Genomic DNA, 20,051 nt, shown 5'->3' on the forward strand with positions numbered 1-20,051 from the left:
TGTCACACTAAGCAGTTTTTGAAATTTTTTTCACTTCTGACTCGTCCTCTCCTTAAAATGCCCTGACACAGGATATGCTGACCTTACCTGACCAGTCCTCCTGTCAAACTGCACTGAGACCTTTGACTGAGACACAAAGGCGACTGGGTAAACTTGAATTGCCCTCGGGATCAATAAAGTATTAGAACAGTGTTAAACCCCTACTGTGGGACATTTCATTACATTAGAACATTAAACAGTACACAAACCCTGTTAATATGTTCATCTTGTCATGGGAATTGAACCTTTGACCTTCTGATACATTTAATCTTCTGTTTGTTTTAAATGTGATATCTTTTACACATAACAGGTGAACACTATACTTCCATGACGCTATAACTGTTACTTTATGTTAATCACAGACAAGAAAGATCCTGTCCTGTCCAAATATCATTCAGTATTCAACACACTCACATATGCAAAGTCTCACTGCTGGTTTCGATTAACCTCAAAATGCTCTTGACCCCTTCACCAACTGAACTTAAAGGGCCAATCTCTACTGAATAAAAGGTAAAAGGAGCTGTTAACTTTAAAACTGCCACTACATGACATCAGAAAGTGGAGCAGAGCATTTTGAGTTTTGGAGATGTAGACTAATAATCCAGGATTACACAAACATTCTAATGTGAGGAAATGCTCTGTAGTGGGGGCTTTAACCCTGTTTGAATCTGATGACATGTTCCACAGTGGGGCTTGTTTTATTGTAATGTCCTCCGCAGCCACATGTCTTATACTGTGTTTTGTTTCAGTCACACATGTTTCAGTAATCCTGCAGATTTATTTTGTCTTGTCATCAAGTGGTGATCCAAACTATATATATATATATATATATATATATATATATATATATATATATATATATATATATATATATATATATATATATACATATATATACATATATACATATATATATATATATATATATAGCACCTTGATGAGAAATGGGCTGGAATAAAGCAGAGATGGGCGAGATGCAAGAACTAGGCTCTGTTAGAATGCTACTACTCCAGTGACCCGAGGGGTTACATGAACAGGATGTGGTAAAAATGATTACTTTGAAACCCACAGTCCAAGCTTACGGCTAAGCAACTAGTAGCTCAGTGTTCCAACATCCGCAACTGCTATCACAACTTGAGATTGACGAGGTACAACACAAAATATGCTACGGCAAGGGGGAGCCAGGATGCCAGGTCAGAGGGGAGTTAACATTAACTCCCCAACCGGAGATTGGGTACAAAACCCCAATAAGTATCACGCTGTGCGAGGCAGTGACTGACATGAAAGATAAAATCATGGCCCGAATGAATACAAAGCAACCCCGACACCACTTGCAGAGACTAAGTGAAGTACCATCTGAAAGTCTCCTTGAAGATGTGAATGTAGCATTGAGAGCGATCATCACGGAGACCAATGAGCTGATATACACTTCAGCAGAAGTGATCCTAGAGATGACCCTGATGGTTGGCTATAAGAGCAACCATGGGAACCATGAGAAACAATACTCACCATGGAAACGGCAGTTAGAGGCTAAAATCAAGGCAGCACGGAGATAAGTGAGCCAACTGTCACAGGCCCAGAGAGGTGCAATGAAAAAAATAAGGACCCAAGAGGTACAACCATATGCCCCTACCTGAAGCACTGGAAGCTGCCCAACAAAGGCTCCAAACCTTGGCCAGCTGCCTAAAGAGGTACACACGAGATAATGGAGCGAGATGAATAAACCATCTGTTTGCAACACAACACAGTGAAAGTGTAGACTCAATGGCAGGGTAATAACACCAGAGTAGACCCACCAAGGCTGGAAACCAAACAGTACTGGAAAGGTATATGGGAGAAGAAGACATCACATAACAGCGGAGCACAGTGGCTGGTGGCTCCCTCAAAGGGTACAGTACCAGCGTATCATCGCGGCTAAGATAAGTGGGCACATGGATCAATACATGAGCACAGTGCAGAGGGGCATCGACAAAGATATCAGGGAAGTCAAACACCAGCTCCTGGAAGACCGAACAGTTGCCCGAGACTGCAGAACCTTTAAGACCAATCTGTGCACTGCCTGGATTGATGACAAGAAAGTGTACTACTCAATGCCACACACATGGATCACTGAATGCCTGGAGCTGTACAACATCAACAGAACTCAAATTCATTGCAAACTTGATGAGGTTGTGGAACAACACCATTGAGGCCAATGGCAAGCCACTTGCACAAATGACCATCAAATGTGGCATATACCAAGGAGATACACTGTTCTGCATAGGACTGAACACCCTCAGCCAAATCATCAGCAACACTGGCTATGGATACCAACTTAGGAATGGGGCTGCCATCAGTCACCTCCTCTACATGGATGACATCAAGCTGTACACTAAGATTGAGCGAGACCCACAGACATTGGAATGTCATTCGGGCTTGAGAAGTGTAGCCAGATGATGACAAAGAGAGGGAAAGTAGTCCACACAGAAGGGGTCTTACTCCCAGAAGGAACAATAGCAGACAATGAGGACAGCTACAGGTATCTCGGTATCCCACAAGCAAATGGCAACCTTGAAGAGGAAACAAGGAAAGCAGCCACGGCCAAATACCTCAGACAAGTAAGGCAGGTCCTAAGGAGCCCAGCAGGAATCATAAGCTGACCAAAGGAGGAGATATATGGGAGAAGGAGGCATCACACAACAGCGGTGCACAGTGACTGGTGGCTCTGAGAAAAGACCACAGCAACCTTCCTGAACAGAATCCAGTTACCATCACAGTGGCAGACATCCAGGAAAGAGTCTCAGGTATGAAAAACTGGAGCGCACCAGGCCCTGACATGATCCACGCCTACTGGCTAAAGAAACTCACTGCTCTCCATGAGCGCCTGGCAGCACAAATGAAACAGCTGCTAATGGATGGGACTCACCCTGAATGGTTAACTGAAGGGTGTACGATCCTGATCCAGAAGGATCCCTCAAAGGATACAGTACCATCTAACTATCGGCCAATAATCTGTCTCTCCACAACATGGAAGTTCATGTCAGGCATCATCGCAATTTAGGTGGGCACATGGATCACTACATGAGAAGAAGGGCATCGTGTGAACAATCCAACGCTTGGTGAATTCTGTTTCACAATGATAGAAAGAGCCAACATTGAAGGATAAAAAAGTGATATCGCTATGAACGCCTGGCCGCCACAAGCCAGTTTTCCCTATGGTAACTTTTTGACTTTTTTAATGAATAATATTACTCAAGTAGAAGTATAAAGTAGTGGTCCAAGACAAAACATTAAATAAAGCACACATCTGGTATTTTCAATAGTCACAAAAATGGGAAAACAAAATTATATCATAAAGCTTTTGTCACTTGGAGACTAACTCACAGTGGGAAGAGCAACCACAACTTTTACTGAAGTAAGCACTGTTACACTGTAGAATATATTACTCAAGTAGAAGTAAAAGTATGCTGCCAGAAAAGTACTCTGAAAAGCACAATTCTTTAAAAAGTTACTCAACTAAATGTTACAATGTGTAACTATAACTACTGGGCCTGTGTATAGTCCAGGAATTGTTCAACTACTAAGATTTCTTCAATAACCGATGAATTATAATTAATCAGTGAACTTGTTTCAGCCTCATACCGAGGTGTCCAAAGTATCTTAAGTAAAATAAAGTACTGTATTTTAAGCTGGAGTTTGAGCGTGTGATAAAGTGCCACATGTGTGTTTTGTGTTTCCGTGGTCTGACCACTCACACATTTTACTGTTTCTGTGTCTGGATCATGGTCTATGGGAAAAGTACAGTATTTTTACAGTAGAAGAGCGTGGAAAACAGATTCTCTCAGATCATACTAACATGTGGATATGATAACAGCACAAGAGTCTAAAAGCCTATGAGGTTCACTCAGTCCTGACCTGGATTTAAGGTTCCTGTATGGGACATTTTACAGGCTGTTGAAAATACTTTGAACATGTTAGCAACCAACCCCCATAGGAAAGATAAAGTCCACTTTATTGTCCCCATAGGGAAATGTGTCCTCTGCATTTGACCCATCCTTCAGTGACCTTAAACCTTTTGTTGTGAGGCGAGAGCTGAGTTATTTTTTGCCTATTTCAGTTTTGTTTCACTTCAATTGTAATGACTGAAATACATCCTGTTAATTTTTTTTAAATATGTTGATTGTGTTGAAAATGCAATTAAATGTAACACAAAACTATTTATAATTTGCTTCTTTTTCTGAAAAATAAAGGCTTTATCTCTTGTTACTCTCTGAAAATCTGGCAACCCTGATTACAAAAACGTGTGAAACAAAACATAGCTCCAGGTAGTTTTGAACACAAAAAACTCACAAAGTATTCTTTAAAAAACAGTAGAAGATTAGAATGCACATTTATTCAAAGTGCCACGTAAACTCAAGACTAAAACCATAAAACATGTGGAAGTGATAGAGAAATGTAACAGTCACACAGGCCAAAACAGTAGTGCAGCCGCAGACCTAAGGCAACAATTGGGTTTATCTTTATTTCATTGTTTTTCTATCTATTATCAAGTTTATGTATCAACTTGACTGGCCAGTGCATCAGAAATGTGCTAAAATTAAAAATGTCTTCAAGTCAAGTTTAATACAAAACATGAATGGACCAGATTTAACCACAAATGCATCTAAAGATCATCTAAAACAACAATTGTAATAAATAGTATCTGATAATACATTTAATTATTGTTACTTAATGCATGTATTCAGAATAATACATTTATTTGATTATCCCCCAAAGAAAATTCTTGAAATGACATATTTTAAATATAAAATCTAAATAAATCTAAATATGACTATTGAATTCTCTTGTCTCTCAAAGTCCATTCAAAGCATAAGAATCCTCCTTCTCATCCTCCTTCACACATGGGGTCCTGTACAGTTCATGCCCCTGTAGGTTTTTGTCTTCTCTCTGTTTTCTCCTGGGCCCCACAAAATCCCTCTTAGACCTGGGCCAAACCTGGTTCAGACACAGACTTAACTAGGATTTACTCTGGACTCCTAGGTAATACAATGTTGTTCCCTTGTGGTTACTGTGGAGGGTGCTTTGGGAGTACAGGGTTTCCCCCAGGGCTGCCCTTTGTCACCACTTCTATTTATTTTATATTTTGGGGTGCTAGTAAATAAAGACATTGGTTTGGTCTTGGAGGTTAAGGTTAAGATACACTTATTGTCCCTTTTAGGGAAATGTGTCCTCAGCATTTGACCTTCAGTGTCTTTGGGTTAAACCTGCATTTGACCCATCCATCAGTGTCTCTGGGTTAAATGTATATTTGACCCATCCTTCAGTGTCTCTGAGTTAAACCTGCATTTTGACCCATCCCTCTGAATTGGTCTTGGTTTAGTCATGGTTTGGAGTTATTCTACAGTCCTGCTTCAACCCCACCTAAATCCCAGTGGTTCAGTCCTGGTTCTGTCCTGCTTCAGCTGTGGTTTAGTCTTGGTTTATTTCAGGTTTGACTCTGCATTAATCCTGGTTCAGTCCCTGGTTCAGATTTTATTCTGGTTTAGTCCTGGTTTAGTCCTACTTCAGTTCTGGTTCTGTCTTGGTTCACACCTTAATTAGTCCTGGCTCAGTCCTGGTTCAAGCTTGGTCTAGTCCTGCTTCAGTCCTGGTCTAGACCTGGTTCAGTCCTGTTTCAGTCCTGCTTTAGTTCTGTTTCACTAGTGGTTTAGTCCTGTTTCAGTCCTGGTTTAGTCCTTCAGTCCTGTTTCAGTCCTGTTCATTTTTCAATAACATCTTTAAAAATTTGTGACAGTCTTAGGTCTCTGGTCTAGATCAGGGCCATGGTCTAGATCAGGGCTGTGGTCTAGATCAGGGCTGTGGTCTCTGGTCTAGATCATTTGGACTGAAGTTTAAGATTCACAGATGTTTTTAGAAATGAGATTATTGTGATTCATGTGAGGGATCAATGCTGTGCATATTCATAGAAGCAGGTTTAGTGACTCACTCTGACCTCTGCAGTTTGCGCTTCAAATTGAGCTGATAGATAAGGTACATGGAAGATTTAGTGGAATAGCTTAAATGGGTTAGACAAGGACATAAAGGGCTAAACCAGGACTAAGCAAGGACTAAACCAGGACTGATCCAGGACTAAACCAGGACTACACCAGGATTAAGCAAGGACAAAACAAGAACTAAACCAGGACTGAACCAGGATTAAGCAAGGACAAAACAAGGACTAAACCAGGACTGAACCAGGATTGCACAAGAACTAAACCAGGACTAAACCTAAACTAAATGAATTCACACTTGTTGCTTTGTTCCTGGTTTGAGCCCTGTTAAGTTCTGAAGTAGACTTAGTTTGATCCCATTGTAGTGGTTCAGTCCTAGTTTAGTCCCAATGTTGATGTGGTGTATTTGCAAGAGTGAACATACCCTAAACCAACTGAAAACCATCTGGACTAAAGACAAATTTTGTCAGAAGTAGTCCAGGTCTAAACAAGAATTCAAAGCAGATTCAAAATCAGGACTGAATAAAGACTGAACCAAAGCAAGACTAAAATGGGTTTTACAAATTCAGGACTAAACCAGATTTAAACCTGGCCTAAACCAGGTCTAATCCAGGACTAAACCAGATCTAAATTAGGACTAAACTGGTTCTAGATTAAACCAGATCTAAACCAGGAGTAAACCGTCTAAACCAGGTCTCAATTAACTAAAAATCAACAAAAAACATCCAAACTAACTCCAAACCAGGACTAAACCAAGTCTAAACCAGATCCAAACCAGGTCTAAACCACTGGACCAAACCAAGAAGGACCAGTACCACATATTGAGAATATATGCTCTGGTCTTTATTATCAGCACTTCAGTGTAAATAAAACATGAATATTATTACTCATAAAGAGAAGAGTTGTGGCAGCCATGTTTTTATGAGCTTAAAGAACAAAGGACTGACATAGATTTGGACAGATAAACATTTGATTCAATCCATGTGATTTCAGTAATATGGAAAAATGAACTACTTTGTCTGAGTAAGTTTGGCCAGTGCATTCCTTTAAATAAAAATGGGGGAAAATTATCAAAAACTGCTTCCATAGTTATAACTCAACCTTGACTCTCGATCTCGATCAGTTTAAACCATAAAAACTTTACTGAAATGTCAACTCTTGAGATATACATATATACAAAGTGCAGTACTAGGAACAGCAAAGATACTGTGCAGAACCCTCAAGCTCCCAGGCCTCTGGTAGAGGTCCCGAGTGTGGAAAAGAGGGGATGAGACCACCTGTGGAGAGTGAGAAGGAGATTTATACACTCAGTTAAGGATTATTAGGAACACCTGTTCAATTTCTCCTTAATGGAATTATCTAATCAACCAATCACATGGCAGTTGCTTCAATGCATTTAGGGGTGTGGTCCTGGTCAAGACTCCAAACTGAATGTCAGAATGGGAAAGAAATGGGATTTAAGCAATTTTGAGCGTGGCATGGTTGTTGGTGCCAGACAGGCCGGTCTGAGTATTTCACAATCTGCTCAGTTGCTGGGATTTTCACGCACAACCATTTCTAGGGTTTACAAAGGGAAAAACATCCAGTATGCGGCAGTCCTGTGGGCGAAAATGCCTTGTTGATGCTAGAGGTCAGAGGAGAATGGGCCGAGTGATTCAGGCTGATAGAAGAGCAACGTTGACTGAAATAACCACTCGTTACAACCGAGGAATGCAGCAAAGCATTTGTGAAGCCACAACATGCACAACCTTGAGGCGGATGGGCTACAACAGCAGATGATCCCACCGGGTACCACTCATCTCCACTACAAATAGGAAAAAGAGGCTACAATTTGCACAAGCTCACCAAAATTGGACAGTTGAAGACTGGAAAAATGTTGCCTGGTCTGATGAGTCTCGATTTCTGTTGAGACATTCATATGGTAGAGTCAGAATTTGGCGTAAACAGAATGAGAACATGGATCCATCATGCCTTGTTACCACTGTGCAGGCTGGTGGTGGTGGTGTAATGGTGTGGGGGATGTTTTCTTGGCACACTTTAGGTCCCTTAGTGCCAATTGGGCATTGTTTAAATGCCACGGGCTACCTGAACATTGTTTCTGACCATGTCCATCCCTTCATGACCACCATGTACCCATCCTCTGATGGCTACTTCCAGCAGGATAATGCACCATGTCATAAAGCTCGAATCATTTCAAATTGGTTTCTTGAACATGACAATGAATTCACTGTACTACAATGGACCCCACAGTCACCAGATCTCAACCCGATAGAACATCTTTGGGATGTGGTGGAACGGGAGCTTCGTGCCCTGGATGTGCATCCCACAAATCTCCATCCACTGCAAGATGCTATCCTATCAATATGGGCCAACATTTCTAAAGAATGCTTTCAGCACCTTGTTGAATCAATGCCACATAGAATTAAGGCAGTATATATGTATATATTGGGATCCCAAAGATTCTCAATAGGGCAGGGGTGTCAAACTCAAATTCACAGAGGGCCTAAATTAAAATCTGAGACTAAGTCGAGGGCCGACCTAAATATTTATTGATAACATTTTAAGAACATCTGAGTGTTTTTCAGAAGGGGTGGATTAAATTTGAGTGATGCGACAGGATGCTAATAAGTAGCAACAGAAGTGGTGGGGGCCGGCACCAACGTATTTGCCAAATTTGGCCCATGGGCCTGAATCTGACATGTCTGGGTTAAGGTTTGGACTCTGTGGTGGCCAATCCATCCGTGAAAAGGATGTCTCATGCTCCCTGAACCACTCTTTCACAATTTGAGCCTAATTAATCCTGGCATTGTCATCTCGGAATATGCCTGTGCCATCAGGGAAGAGAAAAAAATCCATTGATGGAATAACCTGGTCATTCAGTACTTTTTTTTGGCCAGGCAGTTAATTCATTTTGTTAATTTATATTAATAGAGAAGACATTGAATTGTGTGCCTTTTTGTTTGTTTTTCATGTAGATAGACTCACAGATATTAAAGGTCCAGTATGTAACTTTTCCATCTTCATGGAGATGGAGTTACTGATTTGCCATAAACCTTGAAAAACATGCATTGTTACAGTGAGCAATGTCGCCACAGATATGACATGTAACTTGGTCTGGTTGTTTCACATTGTTGTCTCCATGAAGATAGATGAGTTTAATGCTGTATTGTAGACCATGCAGGCAAAGCAATGGAGACAAGAAGGCAGCGACCTTCCTTCACAAAAGTTACATATTGCACCTTTTTTTATTACACAAAATTAATTCTTTGGCTCTTTTTAACATGTTATAATGTTGCCTCATCAAAGCATGCCTGAGGTTTAAATGTCATCCATGCATGTTTGAGTAATTTAGCAATCTCTCCCTGGCTCTATCTGTACCATCCTTATGGTTAGCTGTAAGATTCTGTGCAATGCTCCCCCCACATGCCTTTGTCACCCATGCCCCCACATGACAATTCTCCATAAATATACAAAAGCAAAACAATACATTACAACTTTACCTGATGTGATGTGCAGTAGTTTCATTAGCAGAACATACGCCAATTGTTATGTGATAGTGCTCTGAAGGGGGAATGGCTTTTGAGTCAAAGCAATAAAGGGTGACATGGTGATCTAAATAGGTTATGTCTTAGCAGTTAGTTAATACCCTATAGAAGTAAAATACTCCCTCCTTAATCATACATCCGGTTAAAACATATTTATTTGAATATTTAGAAGTGAATAGACTCCCATCCTGTAACTCTATTTTTTATTACAACTCAGGATCACTAAGTACTAAATAAGTGCATTTAATTGAATGTATTTTGCTCTTGTCACACTGAATTACTTGAAAAGTAAAAAGTTGAAACTCGTTGAGCTTCTTAAGGAGTTTACAAAGCATGTCTGGTACAGCAGACCTAAAGGCTTAGGTCAAAGGCAATGCCAACCCTGTGTGGTTTGTGATGGGTTTAAAAGATTTAAGCAGAGAGGACAAGAGGGAGGAGAGGAAGAAAGAGGAAGAGAGAGGGAGAGGGAGAGAAACAGAGAAAGAGGCCGTAAAGGGAGACAGAGGGAGAGAGGGGAGGCTGAGAGGGAGTGAGAAAGAGAAGAAGGGGGAGAGAGGAAGAAAAAGAGGATAGAAAAGGAGAGAGGGAAAGAAAGGAAAGAGAGAAAGAGAAGACGAGACCAAAGAGAAGAGGCTCCCGCTCTTCTCCTAAACATTGCAGTGGAAACAGGAGATGACAGGACAGAAAATAAATCAGACAAATGGAAAAAGAATCTGTCAGGTATCACCACAGCTCGTATAAAGAGGTGAACTGAGGGAGTGTGACATTACCAGTCGAGGGTAGCGGTTATAGTGGCTTATCGGATGACGCACCTGATAGCAACAGTTACAAAGAGAGGGGCAACGTTTTTGAAAGTCATTTACAACCAGCTTTAAGTTTGGATTTCAAATGTTTTATGCATTAGGCTCTATCCAGTTTGGGGATTTCTTAAAAATATTGGTTATATATTGCGTGAGACATTCAGACAGAGTGGTTTAAGCATGTGGGTTAAACATGCAGTGTCCCAAATGGAAAAGCCATCAGAGCCTCAGACAGAGCAGAGGTCAGAGGTCAAAGCTGTAAAAGAAACATTCAGCTGCAGCAGTGACCTGTGCAGTGATGTAGGGACTGATGGCTACAAGGCCTGTTCAGAAATACTGGACAGAGATTAACAAAACTCATTAACATCTCGTTTAATTCTAAAACTGTGAATCTGGGACACAGAATCCCTACAATGGAATCAATTGACAGATATCTCTGGAATATTCTGTCAACAGGGAAAAATATGATTACAAAAAAAATGGATGACACAGATTGATCAAATTGCACAATACAGGACCTCTACTATAGAGTGTATATAAATGACATAGTTAACCTGCTAGCCATTGCGTTCCAAGTAGAAGTGAGCATGGTCACTCTTTCGGCTCCATCAACTCTGGCTCCCTTTATTCCCTTTCGCTTTATGTCTCGCTGTGACTGCTGTGACTCTACATGATTTTGGTGTTTTTATTTTGCTATTTTGTCTGTAAATTAAGAAATGAACATTAATAATAGACTAATGAGGCACCTTCGTTCCGGGATGTTGCTCCAGCTAGCATTAGTACAGGTTTTATTAATAATATTGCTAAACCAAAGGGGCGGGCAGGAAGGATCCTTCAACACCCTCGCTCCTGATTGTTTTTTTTGGTTTTTTGTTACTCGTAGTCATAACTTCAAATATGGAACTTAGCTCCAAATTCACCATATAACTGCAAATCTCAATGAGTTTCACTTTGACAGGAGCCGAATGCTATTGCAGACGTGACACTCCCTTAGTCCAAGTCTTTATTAAGGTCCATGGCCTCTTCCAAGTTTTTCACAGTTCAGAGATCTCTGGTTCTTTTCCCCAGAGTAACTTTTCTAAGGCCTAAAACCTTTAAGATGTTGAATTGCTTTATATATGCTTGATAACTGTTTTCATGTGTGCTATTGTCAAACAGACATTGACTTGTATTATCTACAGTTGTATGTAGGTCAATGTAGAGAGCAGGTACAGTAGGTTTTACCTGAGGGAGATAACAGGGTCGTTTGACTGATGGAAAAACCACATGAGAGAGAGGGAGAGGGAAAAGAGGGTGAGAGAAAGATGGAAAGGCAGTGGGAGCATAGACCATATAAAGAAGTGGACTAAGGGAGTGTGACGTCATCCATAGCATTCGGCTCCAGCCAATGGAGCTCATCGAGGTTAGCAGTTATAGCGGCAAATCTGGAGCCAAGTTCCATATTTGGAATTCCAACCGCAACTATCATAGCAACCAATGAGCCAACCAAGAGTGAGGCTGTTGAAGGTAATGCCTCTTCCCACCGCACTGCTGGTTTGGAAGAGGGTGGGTGCATTGCAACGCAGTCAAACCTGTTGCTTACGCTAGCTGGAGCGACTTCTGATTTGCCTGTTATTAATGTTCATATCTTGATTTATGGACAAAATAGCCAAAGAAAAACCCTAGGATCTTGTAGTGCGGGTTAATACATTTTAAGACCAAAATGATGAGCCTGAGAGCAGCAGTTACAGAAAGAGGGGCGACAGTTTTTCAATAAAAAGTCAGTTGGAGCCAGTCAATGGAGCTGAATCGCACTCATGCTCATGTCCTATTTGGAACGTGGTGGTTTGCAGCTATGTTCATTTATATGTAGTCTATGGGTGGGAGAGAGGGAGGGAAAAAAGGAGAAAAGGAAGGAGAGAGAGAGAAAGGAAGAGAGAGGGAGAGGGTTTGTTGCATTTGGTTCGTTAAGCTTTGCTCCAGCTGACCCTGTTAAGAGTAGATTCTGACTGCCTTAAGGAGAAATATTAACATAAGAAATATCATAACTACAGCTGCCAAACATTAGCCATTAAAATGATCAAAGCACGAGCACCGACATGTTTATAAGTCCCAAAGGAAGTGGTTCTGTTTCCTCCTCTCAGTAGGGAGGTGGTGGGTTAGACACCTGGCCTCTCCGAGTGGAGTGTCCATGTCCTCCCTGTGTTACTGTGGCAGAGCGGTTATCTTGTCTCCTTCTCTCATTAAGGAGGTTGTGGGTTTGACTCCTAATCTCTCTGTCCCTCTCTTGCAGGTGTCCCGATGGCCTAGTCTTGTGTCTGCCATGGCTCTGAGGAGGTGGACCTTGCAGCTGTTCAGATGGACCTCTCTGTGGCTGGTCTCTACAGCACTGTGGATAATGGTAAGATTTCTCTATCTGTAAGGGTGCCATTCTCATAGACATGGTTTAGTCTTTTGTTGTTTGGTTTTCCTTGGATGGGGGTGGAAACGTCATGCTTTGGGGCTGTCTGCAAAGGGACCAGGACGACTGATCCATGTAAAGGAAATAATGAATGGGGCCATGTATCGTGAGATTTTGAGTGAAAACCTCCTTCCATTGGCAAGGGCATTGAAGATGAAACATGTCTGGGTGTTTCAGCATGACAATGATCCCAAACACACCGCTTGGGCAACGAAGGAGTGGCTTTGTAAGAAGCATTTCAAGGTCCTGAAGTGGCCTAGCCAGTCTCCAACCCATAAGAAAATATTTGGAGGGAGTTTAAAGGGCCCTAAAACATCACTGCTCTAGAGGAGATCTTCAGGAGTCAAACTACCAGCAACAGTGTGTGAAAACCTTGTGGAGACTTAAAGAAAACATTTGACCTCCGTCATTGCCAACAAAGGCTATATAACAAAGTAACATTAGTTATTGACCAAATACTTATTTTCCACCATAATTTGCAAATAAATTCTTAATTATTTTTTTTCTCATTTTGTCTCGGAAATTACAGTGCTCTTTCATCTTTTTTAAGTGGGAGAACTTGGACAATTGGTGGCTGACTAAATACTTTTTCCCCACTGTATATTATATATAAATGAGTCCAATTATAAAGAGTTTTATTGTTCAAGAGTCAGGAAGTGCCATTGTTAGCATTACTGCTGTGACAAAGCACCGCTCTGGCCTCATCCTGGTGAATAATTGCGATGTTCAAAATGCATACGGTAAGTGATACGGTAACTTTGGACCACTGCAAACCATTTAAAATGAACTAGTTCTGTTTTTTATGTTTTTAAGCTGTAAGAATCAGATACAGTGACTTTAAGAATCTCTTGGCTCTAGAATGATTTCATTTTTCCAGGACTCTGTTATATTTAATGACAAAATGCTAACCTCATGATATGGTTAAATACAGTGCTCTATTTGAGCCAGTGGTCCATATTGTGAAGGACATGAGTTTATGGAGATCAGAGACATGCAGCTGCTCTGGGTTAGGACTTGGCTCAGTGTTCACTAAACACATGCACTTTCTATAGACGAATGGATTTGAAGAAAAACTGAAGAGACCTGTCAAAGAATAGGAACTGAAAGAGATGGTATGGCAGCTGAAAAATATGGTGTAGTTTATAATAGTGTTGTTGCAATACAAACTTTTCAAACTGGATTTTGATACTAGGAAAAGACTTGATACTCAAAACCAATTACAATCTTTTTTTTTTTTTTTTTTTTTTTTTTTTACATAATTTAGAATGTGATTTTCAACATTAAATCTTAGTACATCTTTTATATCACTATGTAGGCTTGTATCTGTAATCCCTCAGTCGTCCAGGTAGGTTCCATCGTAGTCCATGGGCATATGTGGTCTTATACTTGTTCTGATACAGCTCAAGATCATTCTACAGCTATTCAGGGAAGGTTCATTTCTGTCCTGTGAATGTGACTTTTTTGTATTAATACCTGCTTAAATGAGTATCTAGTTTTGATACTAGGTTTATTATGGATTAGTATCTGATTTCCTATACTTTTGACAACCGTAGTTTAAAATGTATATTTTAGTTGTGAATTCTGTTCAAACTCAATACACACTGGTAATGGTGATGACAGTAGTTCACTGGTTAGAACATCAAACCCTCATTGGTGCAATTCTGATTCTGACAAGTGTATAAGCCTACTGTTGTTGTGTCCTTAAGCAAGACACTTCATCCACTTGTCTAGCCAAGTTTTGGCTACTGAAATAACAAAACAATGAGATCTCCATGGGGACAAGAAAATGGTGGGCCTCTAATCACATAAGATGTGCAGTGAACCTTTAAGTCAGAGTTGTGACAATTGTACACACATTATAGTTTGTCCTGTCAAAGTGAAGCTGTTCTGATAAATGCATTTAATACTGAGAGTTTTCCAGATGAGGAGGAGCAGAGACACAGAGTCTGTGGAAAACATGTGGGAATGACATACATACTGAACATACACATTTAACATGGCTCTGCTCCACAGCTCGTGAGAGGGAGCTGCATGACGCAAAACATTCTTAGATGGCCTGGAGTTCTAAATATTCTTTCACTTTTTAACCTGTTTTAAAGCTGCCGTATGTAACTTTCTAGAAGTGGCACGTTACCTGCATGATTCCATAAATTAAAGCCATACTTTGAAAAATTCCCCATGCATATACATTTAGAATTTAATGCCATACTGTGGAAAGTTATTGCCCCCCCTCCTCCAGGCGAAATAAGAATGAGGTTTGTGGAGATGCAAGCCCGCTCACAGTAAGGATGCATGTTTTTCAGTGGCAATAAACACAACCAAGTTGGAAAAAAAGCTTTGATTTTGGTCTGTTTTTGGCTAAAAAGTTACTTAGTGTGGCTTTTATGTTATTTCCTCACCAAAACCCCAACTGGAGTTATGTTCTGTTTCCTTACCACACGTTTTTAGTTTCCTGGTTGTGTGCTTGGCTGAAACGTTCCTCCCACATGTATAAGATCAGACCCACAGCTGCTCAGAATAATCAAGTTTAATGAGATGCCCCTAATGTTTGAGGTTTTGTCCTGGCATGTAAAACTTAAACTACACTGAATTAAAGGGGTGCATGAGAGGGCACACACTTTAAAGATCGTACAATACACAAAACAGCCTTGTGGGCTGATATTCTGATGTTAATGTTACATTATCAATTTGGCTTTAAATTCCTCTCTCTCTCTCTCTCTCTCTCTCTCTCTTTCCTTTTCTGTCTCTTCCTCCCTCTCTCTCTTTCTCCTTTCCTTCTCACTCTCTACCCCCTCTCTCTCTTACTGCTTTTCTTCTCACTCTTTACCTGCTCCCTCTCTCTCTCCTTTCCTTCTCATTCTCTCCACCCCCTCTTGCTCTCTCCTTCTCATTCTCTCCACCCCCTCTTGCTCTCTCCTTCTCATTCTCTCCACCCCCTCTTGCTCTCTCCTTCCTCTCTGGTTCTACCTCCTCTCTCCCTATCTCCCTCCCTCGCTCCCTTTTTCATTCTTTCCCTTTTCTCCCTCTCTCTCCCTTTGTCCCTCTCTACCCCTCTCTCTCCTTCTCTATCCTTCTCTAACTCCTTCTGTCTCTCTCCCTCAGGTGTTGTGTGTGGACTCTCTTCCCTCCTGTCCTCGCAGCTGCAGTTGTCCCGCGCTCAGAGAGGTCCACTGCACCTTCAGGCACCTCACATATGTCCCCAAGAGCTTCCCCCGAGACACACAGAGACTCAACCTGGGGTAAGACATACAGGGCAGACATCTGACACAATGGGTGGGCATCTGACACAACGGGTGGGCATCTGACACAACTGGAGGGCATCTGACACAACTGGAGGGCATCTGACATACAGGAGGGCATCTGACACACGGGGAGGGCATCTGACGTTTAATTATGAGCTTCACCACAATAAAAAAATGCAAACTATGTTTCAGTGATAAAGTACCCTAATCTGCATTCTGTCATTGTCCCCAACGAAGCATTATCACCTAAACCACTAAATATAGACTTCATTTCTCACTTTTGTCGTAACAGTCCATAGAGAGGAAAAATAAACTCAACAAAGAAAGGACAGAAGAAAGAGTAGGATCAGGGGGTCAACCAAAAAACGAAGGAGAGCCGAGGAAACGTCCAAAATGTTTTCATACAGAGCAAATGGTCAACATCAGCTCACAGCATACAGGCCATAACCCCAACTCACAAGAAAGGGGCTGGCAGAAGACCTTTCAAAAACTCCTATTTAATAGAATGTTCCACAATATGGCATTAAAACTACCTATCTCCATAAACCGCTAGGTCAAGCTAAACTACAGGTAACATCTGTGGAGAGGCGAGCTTGCAAATGGTATGTGTCTCCATCTGAGCCTGGATCCCAGATCACCTAGCTCAGGGGTGTCCAAACTTTTCTCATTAAGGGCCACATATAAAAACACAGACAAAGCTGAGGGCCGATTGATGGTCATAGACTGGTCGCCAATACAGTAAATACTTCAAATCTGTGTGTTTATTACAAGTTAGAACCACTAGACCTTCATTCATGCTCTCGTAACGGGTGCGGGAAGGACCAAGGGGTGCAGACTCGGGGCAAGGTTACAGTGTTTATTTACAAAGTCAGTGAAATTCAGTCTTAATAAGTTCATACAAGTTCACACGGAAGATCACGGAGCGGGAGGCAGACCAGGCGGGCGGAGTGCAGGTCGGGGACGGGGAAACCAGGACCGGGGTGCAGGCAAGAGCAGGGTGAGACCGGGGCAGGCTGGTCCGGCGTAGTCCAGAGAGTGGAGTCCGAGACCGAAGGTAAGCAGCAAGCCAAAGACCAAGAGGAGACAGGTAGCGAGACGGAGGGGTGACTTCACCGGAGCCGGAGCGCAGAGGCAGGACAGCAGATGGATTAAGGATTCTTACAATCTTAAATGGTCCTAGGAAGCGGGGAGACAACTTGCGGGAGTCGGTCTTCAGCGGGATGGTCTTGGATGAGAGCCAAACCACTTGGCGGGGCTGGTATGTGGGCGCCGGGATGCGGTGGCGATCGACCGCCTTGGTGCGCGCCCCGGACCGAAGGAGGGCTGCCCTGGTCTTGTTCTAGACCCGATGGCAGTGTCGGAGGTGATGCTGGACTGATGGGACGGCAAGGTCCTTTTCCTCCGTGGGAAGAGCGGAGGCTGGTATCCCAAGGATGCTTGGAATGGGGACATCCCGGTGGCCGAGCTCACGAGAGAGTTGTGGGCGTACTCTATCCAGGGCAGGTAAGAACTCCAAGTTGCGGGGTTAGCGGAGACGGTGCATCGCAGTGCAGATTCTAGGTCCTGGTTAGCCCGCTCTGTCTACCCATTTGACTGTGGGTGAAAGCCGGACGTGAGACTCACCGTGGCCCCCAAACCGTCGCAAAAGGCCCGCCACACCTGGGACGTGAACTGGGTCCCCCTGTCGGACACGATGTCCACTGGGATGCCGTGAAGGCGGAAGACATGGTTGGTGAGCTGGTCGGCGGTCTCCTTGGCCGTTGGGAGCTTGGGCAGGGCTATGAAGTGAACCGGTCCACCACCGTGAGGATGACCGTGTTCCCCTGGGAGGTAGGTAGTCCTGTCACAAAGTCCACTGCGATATGGGACCAAGGCCGCCGAGGAACTGTAAGGGGATACAAGAGTCCAGAAGGGGGTGAATGGGAGGCCTTGACCCGAGCACATACCTGGCATGCTGAGACAAAGGCCCGGGTGTCCGTGTCCATGGTGGGCCACCAGAAGTGCCTCTTGAGCAGAGAGAGAGAGCGACTCGCACTGGGATGGCAGGCGAACCTGGAGGCGTGGACCCACTGGAGCACCTGGGAGCGAACAGAGTCTGGGACAAACAGTTTACCAGGTGGGCCGTTACCTGGGTCAGGGTCGTTGGTCTGTGCCTCACGGACGGTGTCCTCGATCTCCCAGTGGACCGCGGCGACCACGCATGAGGGAGGAATGATCATTTCCGCGGGACCCGGGCTGTCCTCCAGGGTGAACTGGCGAGAAAGTGCGTCCGGTTTGATGTTCCGGGATCCGGGACGGTAGGTCAGGAGAAAGTTAAAGCGACTGAAAAACAGGGACCAACGAGCCTGACGAGAGTTGAGTCGCTTGGCAGACTGGATATATTCCAAGTTTTTGTGGTCCGTCCAAACCACGAACGGCTGCTCCGCCCCCTCCAGCCAGTGGCGCCACTCTAGGGCGAGTTTGACGGCCAGAAGCTCCCGGTCCCCCACGTCATAGTTGGCCTCAGCCGAGGACAACTGGCGGGAGAAGAAGGCGCAGGGACAGAGGCGATTGTGTGGTTCAAACCTCTGCGACAGCACGGCCCCCACTCCCGAGTCGGAGGCGTCTACTTCCACGATGAATTGGCGCCGGGGGTCCAGCTGGTGTAGGATGGGAGCAGAGGTGAACAGCTTCTTGAGCTTCTCGAAGGCAGATTGCACCTCGGGGGACCAGGAAAACTGCAACAAAGGAGAGGTAAGTTTAGTTAGGGGTGAGATAACCCTACTAAAATCCCTTATAAAATGTCTATAAAAGTTGGCGAAGCCGATGAACCGCTGGAGCTGCTTGCGGTTGGTCGGGACGGGCCAATCCACGACGGCCTGGATCTTCTCGGGATCAGCTTTCACTTGGCCCCGCCCCACAATGAAGCCCAAAAAACCGACCTCCTCCGCATGGAATTCGCACTTCTCTGCCTTAACAAACAGTTTGTTTTCTAGGAGGCGCTGAAGAACCAGGCGGACATGACGGCGATGCTCCTGAAGGGACTGGGAAAAAATCAGGATGTCATCCAGATAAACAAAGGTTCAACAACGGTTCAAAAAATCACGGAGAACGTCATTTATCAGGGCTTGGAACACCGCAGGGGCATTGGTAAGGCCAAAGGGCATAACCAGATATTCGAAGTGGCCAAGGGGGGTCTTAAATGCCGTCTTCCACTCGTCCCCCTCCCTTATGCGCACAAGATGGTAAGCGTTTCGCAGGTCCAGTTTAGAAAAAATGGTGGCTCCGTGGAGGGGCGTGAAGGCGGAGTCCAGAAGGGGGAGCGGGTACTTGTTTTTAATGGTGATATTGTTCAAGCCCCGGTAGTCGATGCAGGGGCGCAGTGACTTGTCCTTTTTGGCCACGAAGAAGAAGCCTGCACCCACCGGGGAAGTAGAAGGGCGGATAATTCCAGCGGCCAGGGACCCCCGGATATATTCCTCCATAGACTCTTGCTCCGGCCTCGAGAGGTTATACAGCCGACTGGACGGTAACGGGGCACCCGGGAGGAGGTCTATGGCACAGTCGTAGGGGCGGTGCGGAGGTAAGGAGAGCGCCCTACTCTTACTAAAAACCTCCTTGAGGTCGTGATACTCCGCCGGAACCGAAGACAGGCTGGGGACGTCCTGGGACGGGCTGATGGCGGGACCGGGCCCCCCGGCGGGAGGTAGGGCAGACTGGAGACACTGGGCATGGCACTCAGGACTCCACCCCGAAACCTCGGGCCCAATCAAAGACGGGATTATGAGTTCGTAGCCTAAAACTAGCGGTGAGGCGGAGGAAGACAGAACATGAAACTGCCGGGTCTCACGGTGGTTGCCGGACAAAACCACGGTGACGGGTTCCGTGACGTGGGTCACACGGCCCAAAAAACGTCCATTAAGTCCCTGGGCGTTTAGGGGGCGTTCGAGGGGTTCCAGGTGTACACCGAGCTGTTCCGCGACTTGGGCGTCGATAAAATCCTTCTCGGACCCGGAATCAACAAGGGCGGAAACAGG

At 43.9% G+C, this 20,051-nt stretch overlaps 1 protein-coding gene across 1 annotated transcript in view; it reads left to right on the forward strand.

Annotated features, from left to right (window-relative positions):
- The first annotated feature begins 1,334 nt into the window (after positions 1–1,334).
- Positions 1,335–20,051, forward strand: part of si:ch211-159i8.4 (matrix-remodeling-associated protein 5) — a 39,990-nt gene continuing 21,273 nt past the window's right edge. The window contains exons 1-3 of the mRNA XM_055224669.1: positions 1,335–1,502; positions 12,626–12,733; positions 15,896–16,032. Of these exons, the coding sequence (XP_055080644.1) occupies positions 1,335–1,502; positions 12,626–12,733; positions 15,896–16,032 (413 nt within the window). The remainder of the gene's footprint in view (positions 1,503–12,625; positions 12,734–15,895; positions 16,033–20,051) is intronic.

Source organism: Periophthalmus magnuspinnatus, chromosome 10 (genome assembly GCF_009829125.3).
Source record: "Periophthalmus magnuspinnatus isolate fPerMag1 chromosome 10, fPerMag1.2.pri, whole genome shotgun sequence".
In the NCBI taxonomy this organism is placed as follows: domain Eukaryota; kingdom Metazoa; phylum Chordata; class Actinopteri; order Gobiiformes; family Gobiidae; genus Periophthalmus; species Periophthalmus magnuspinnatus.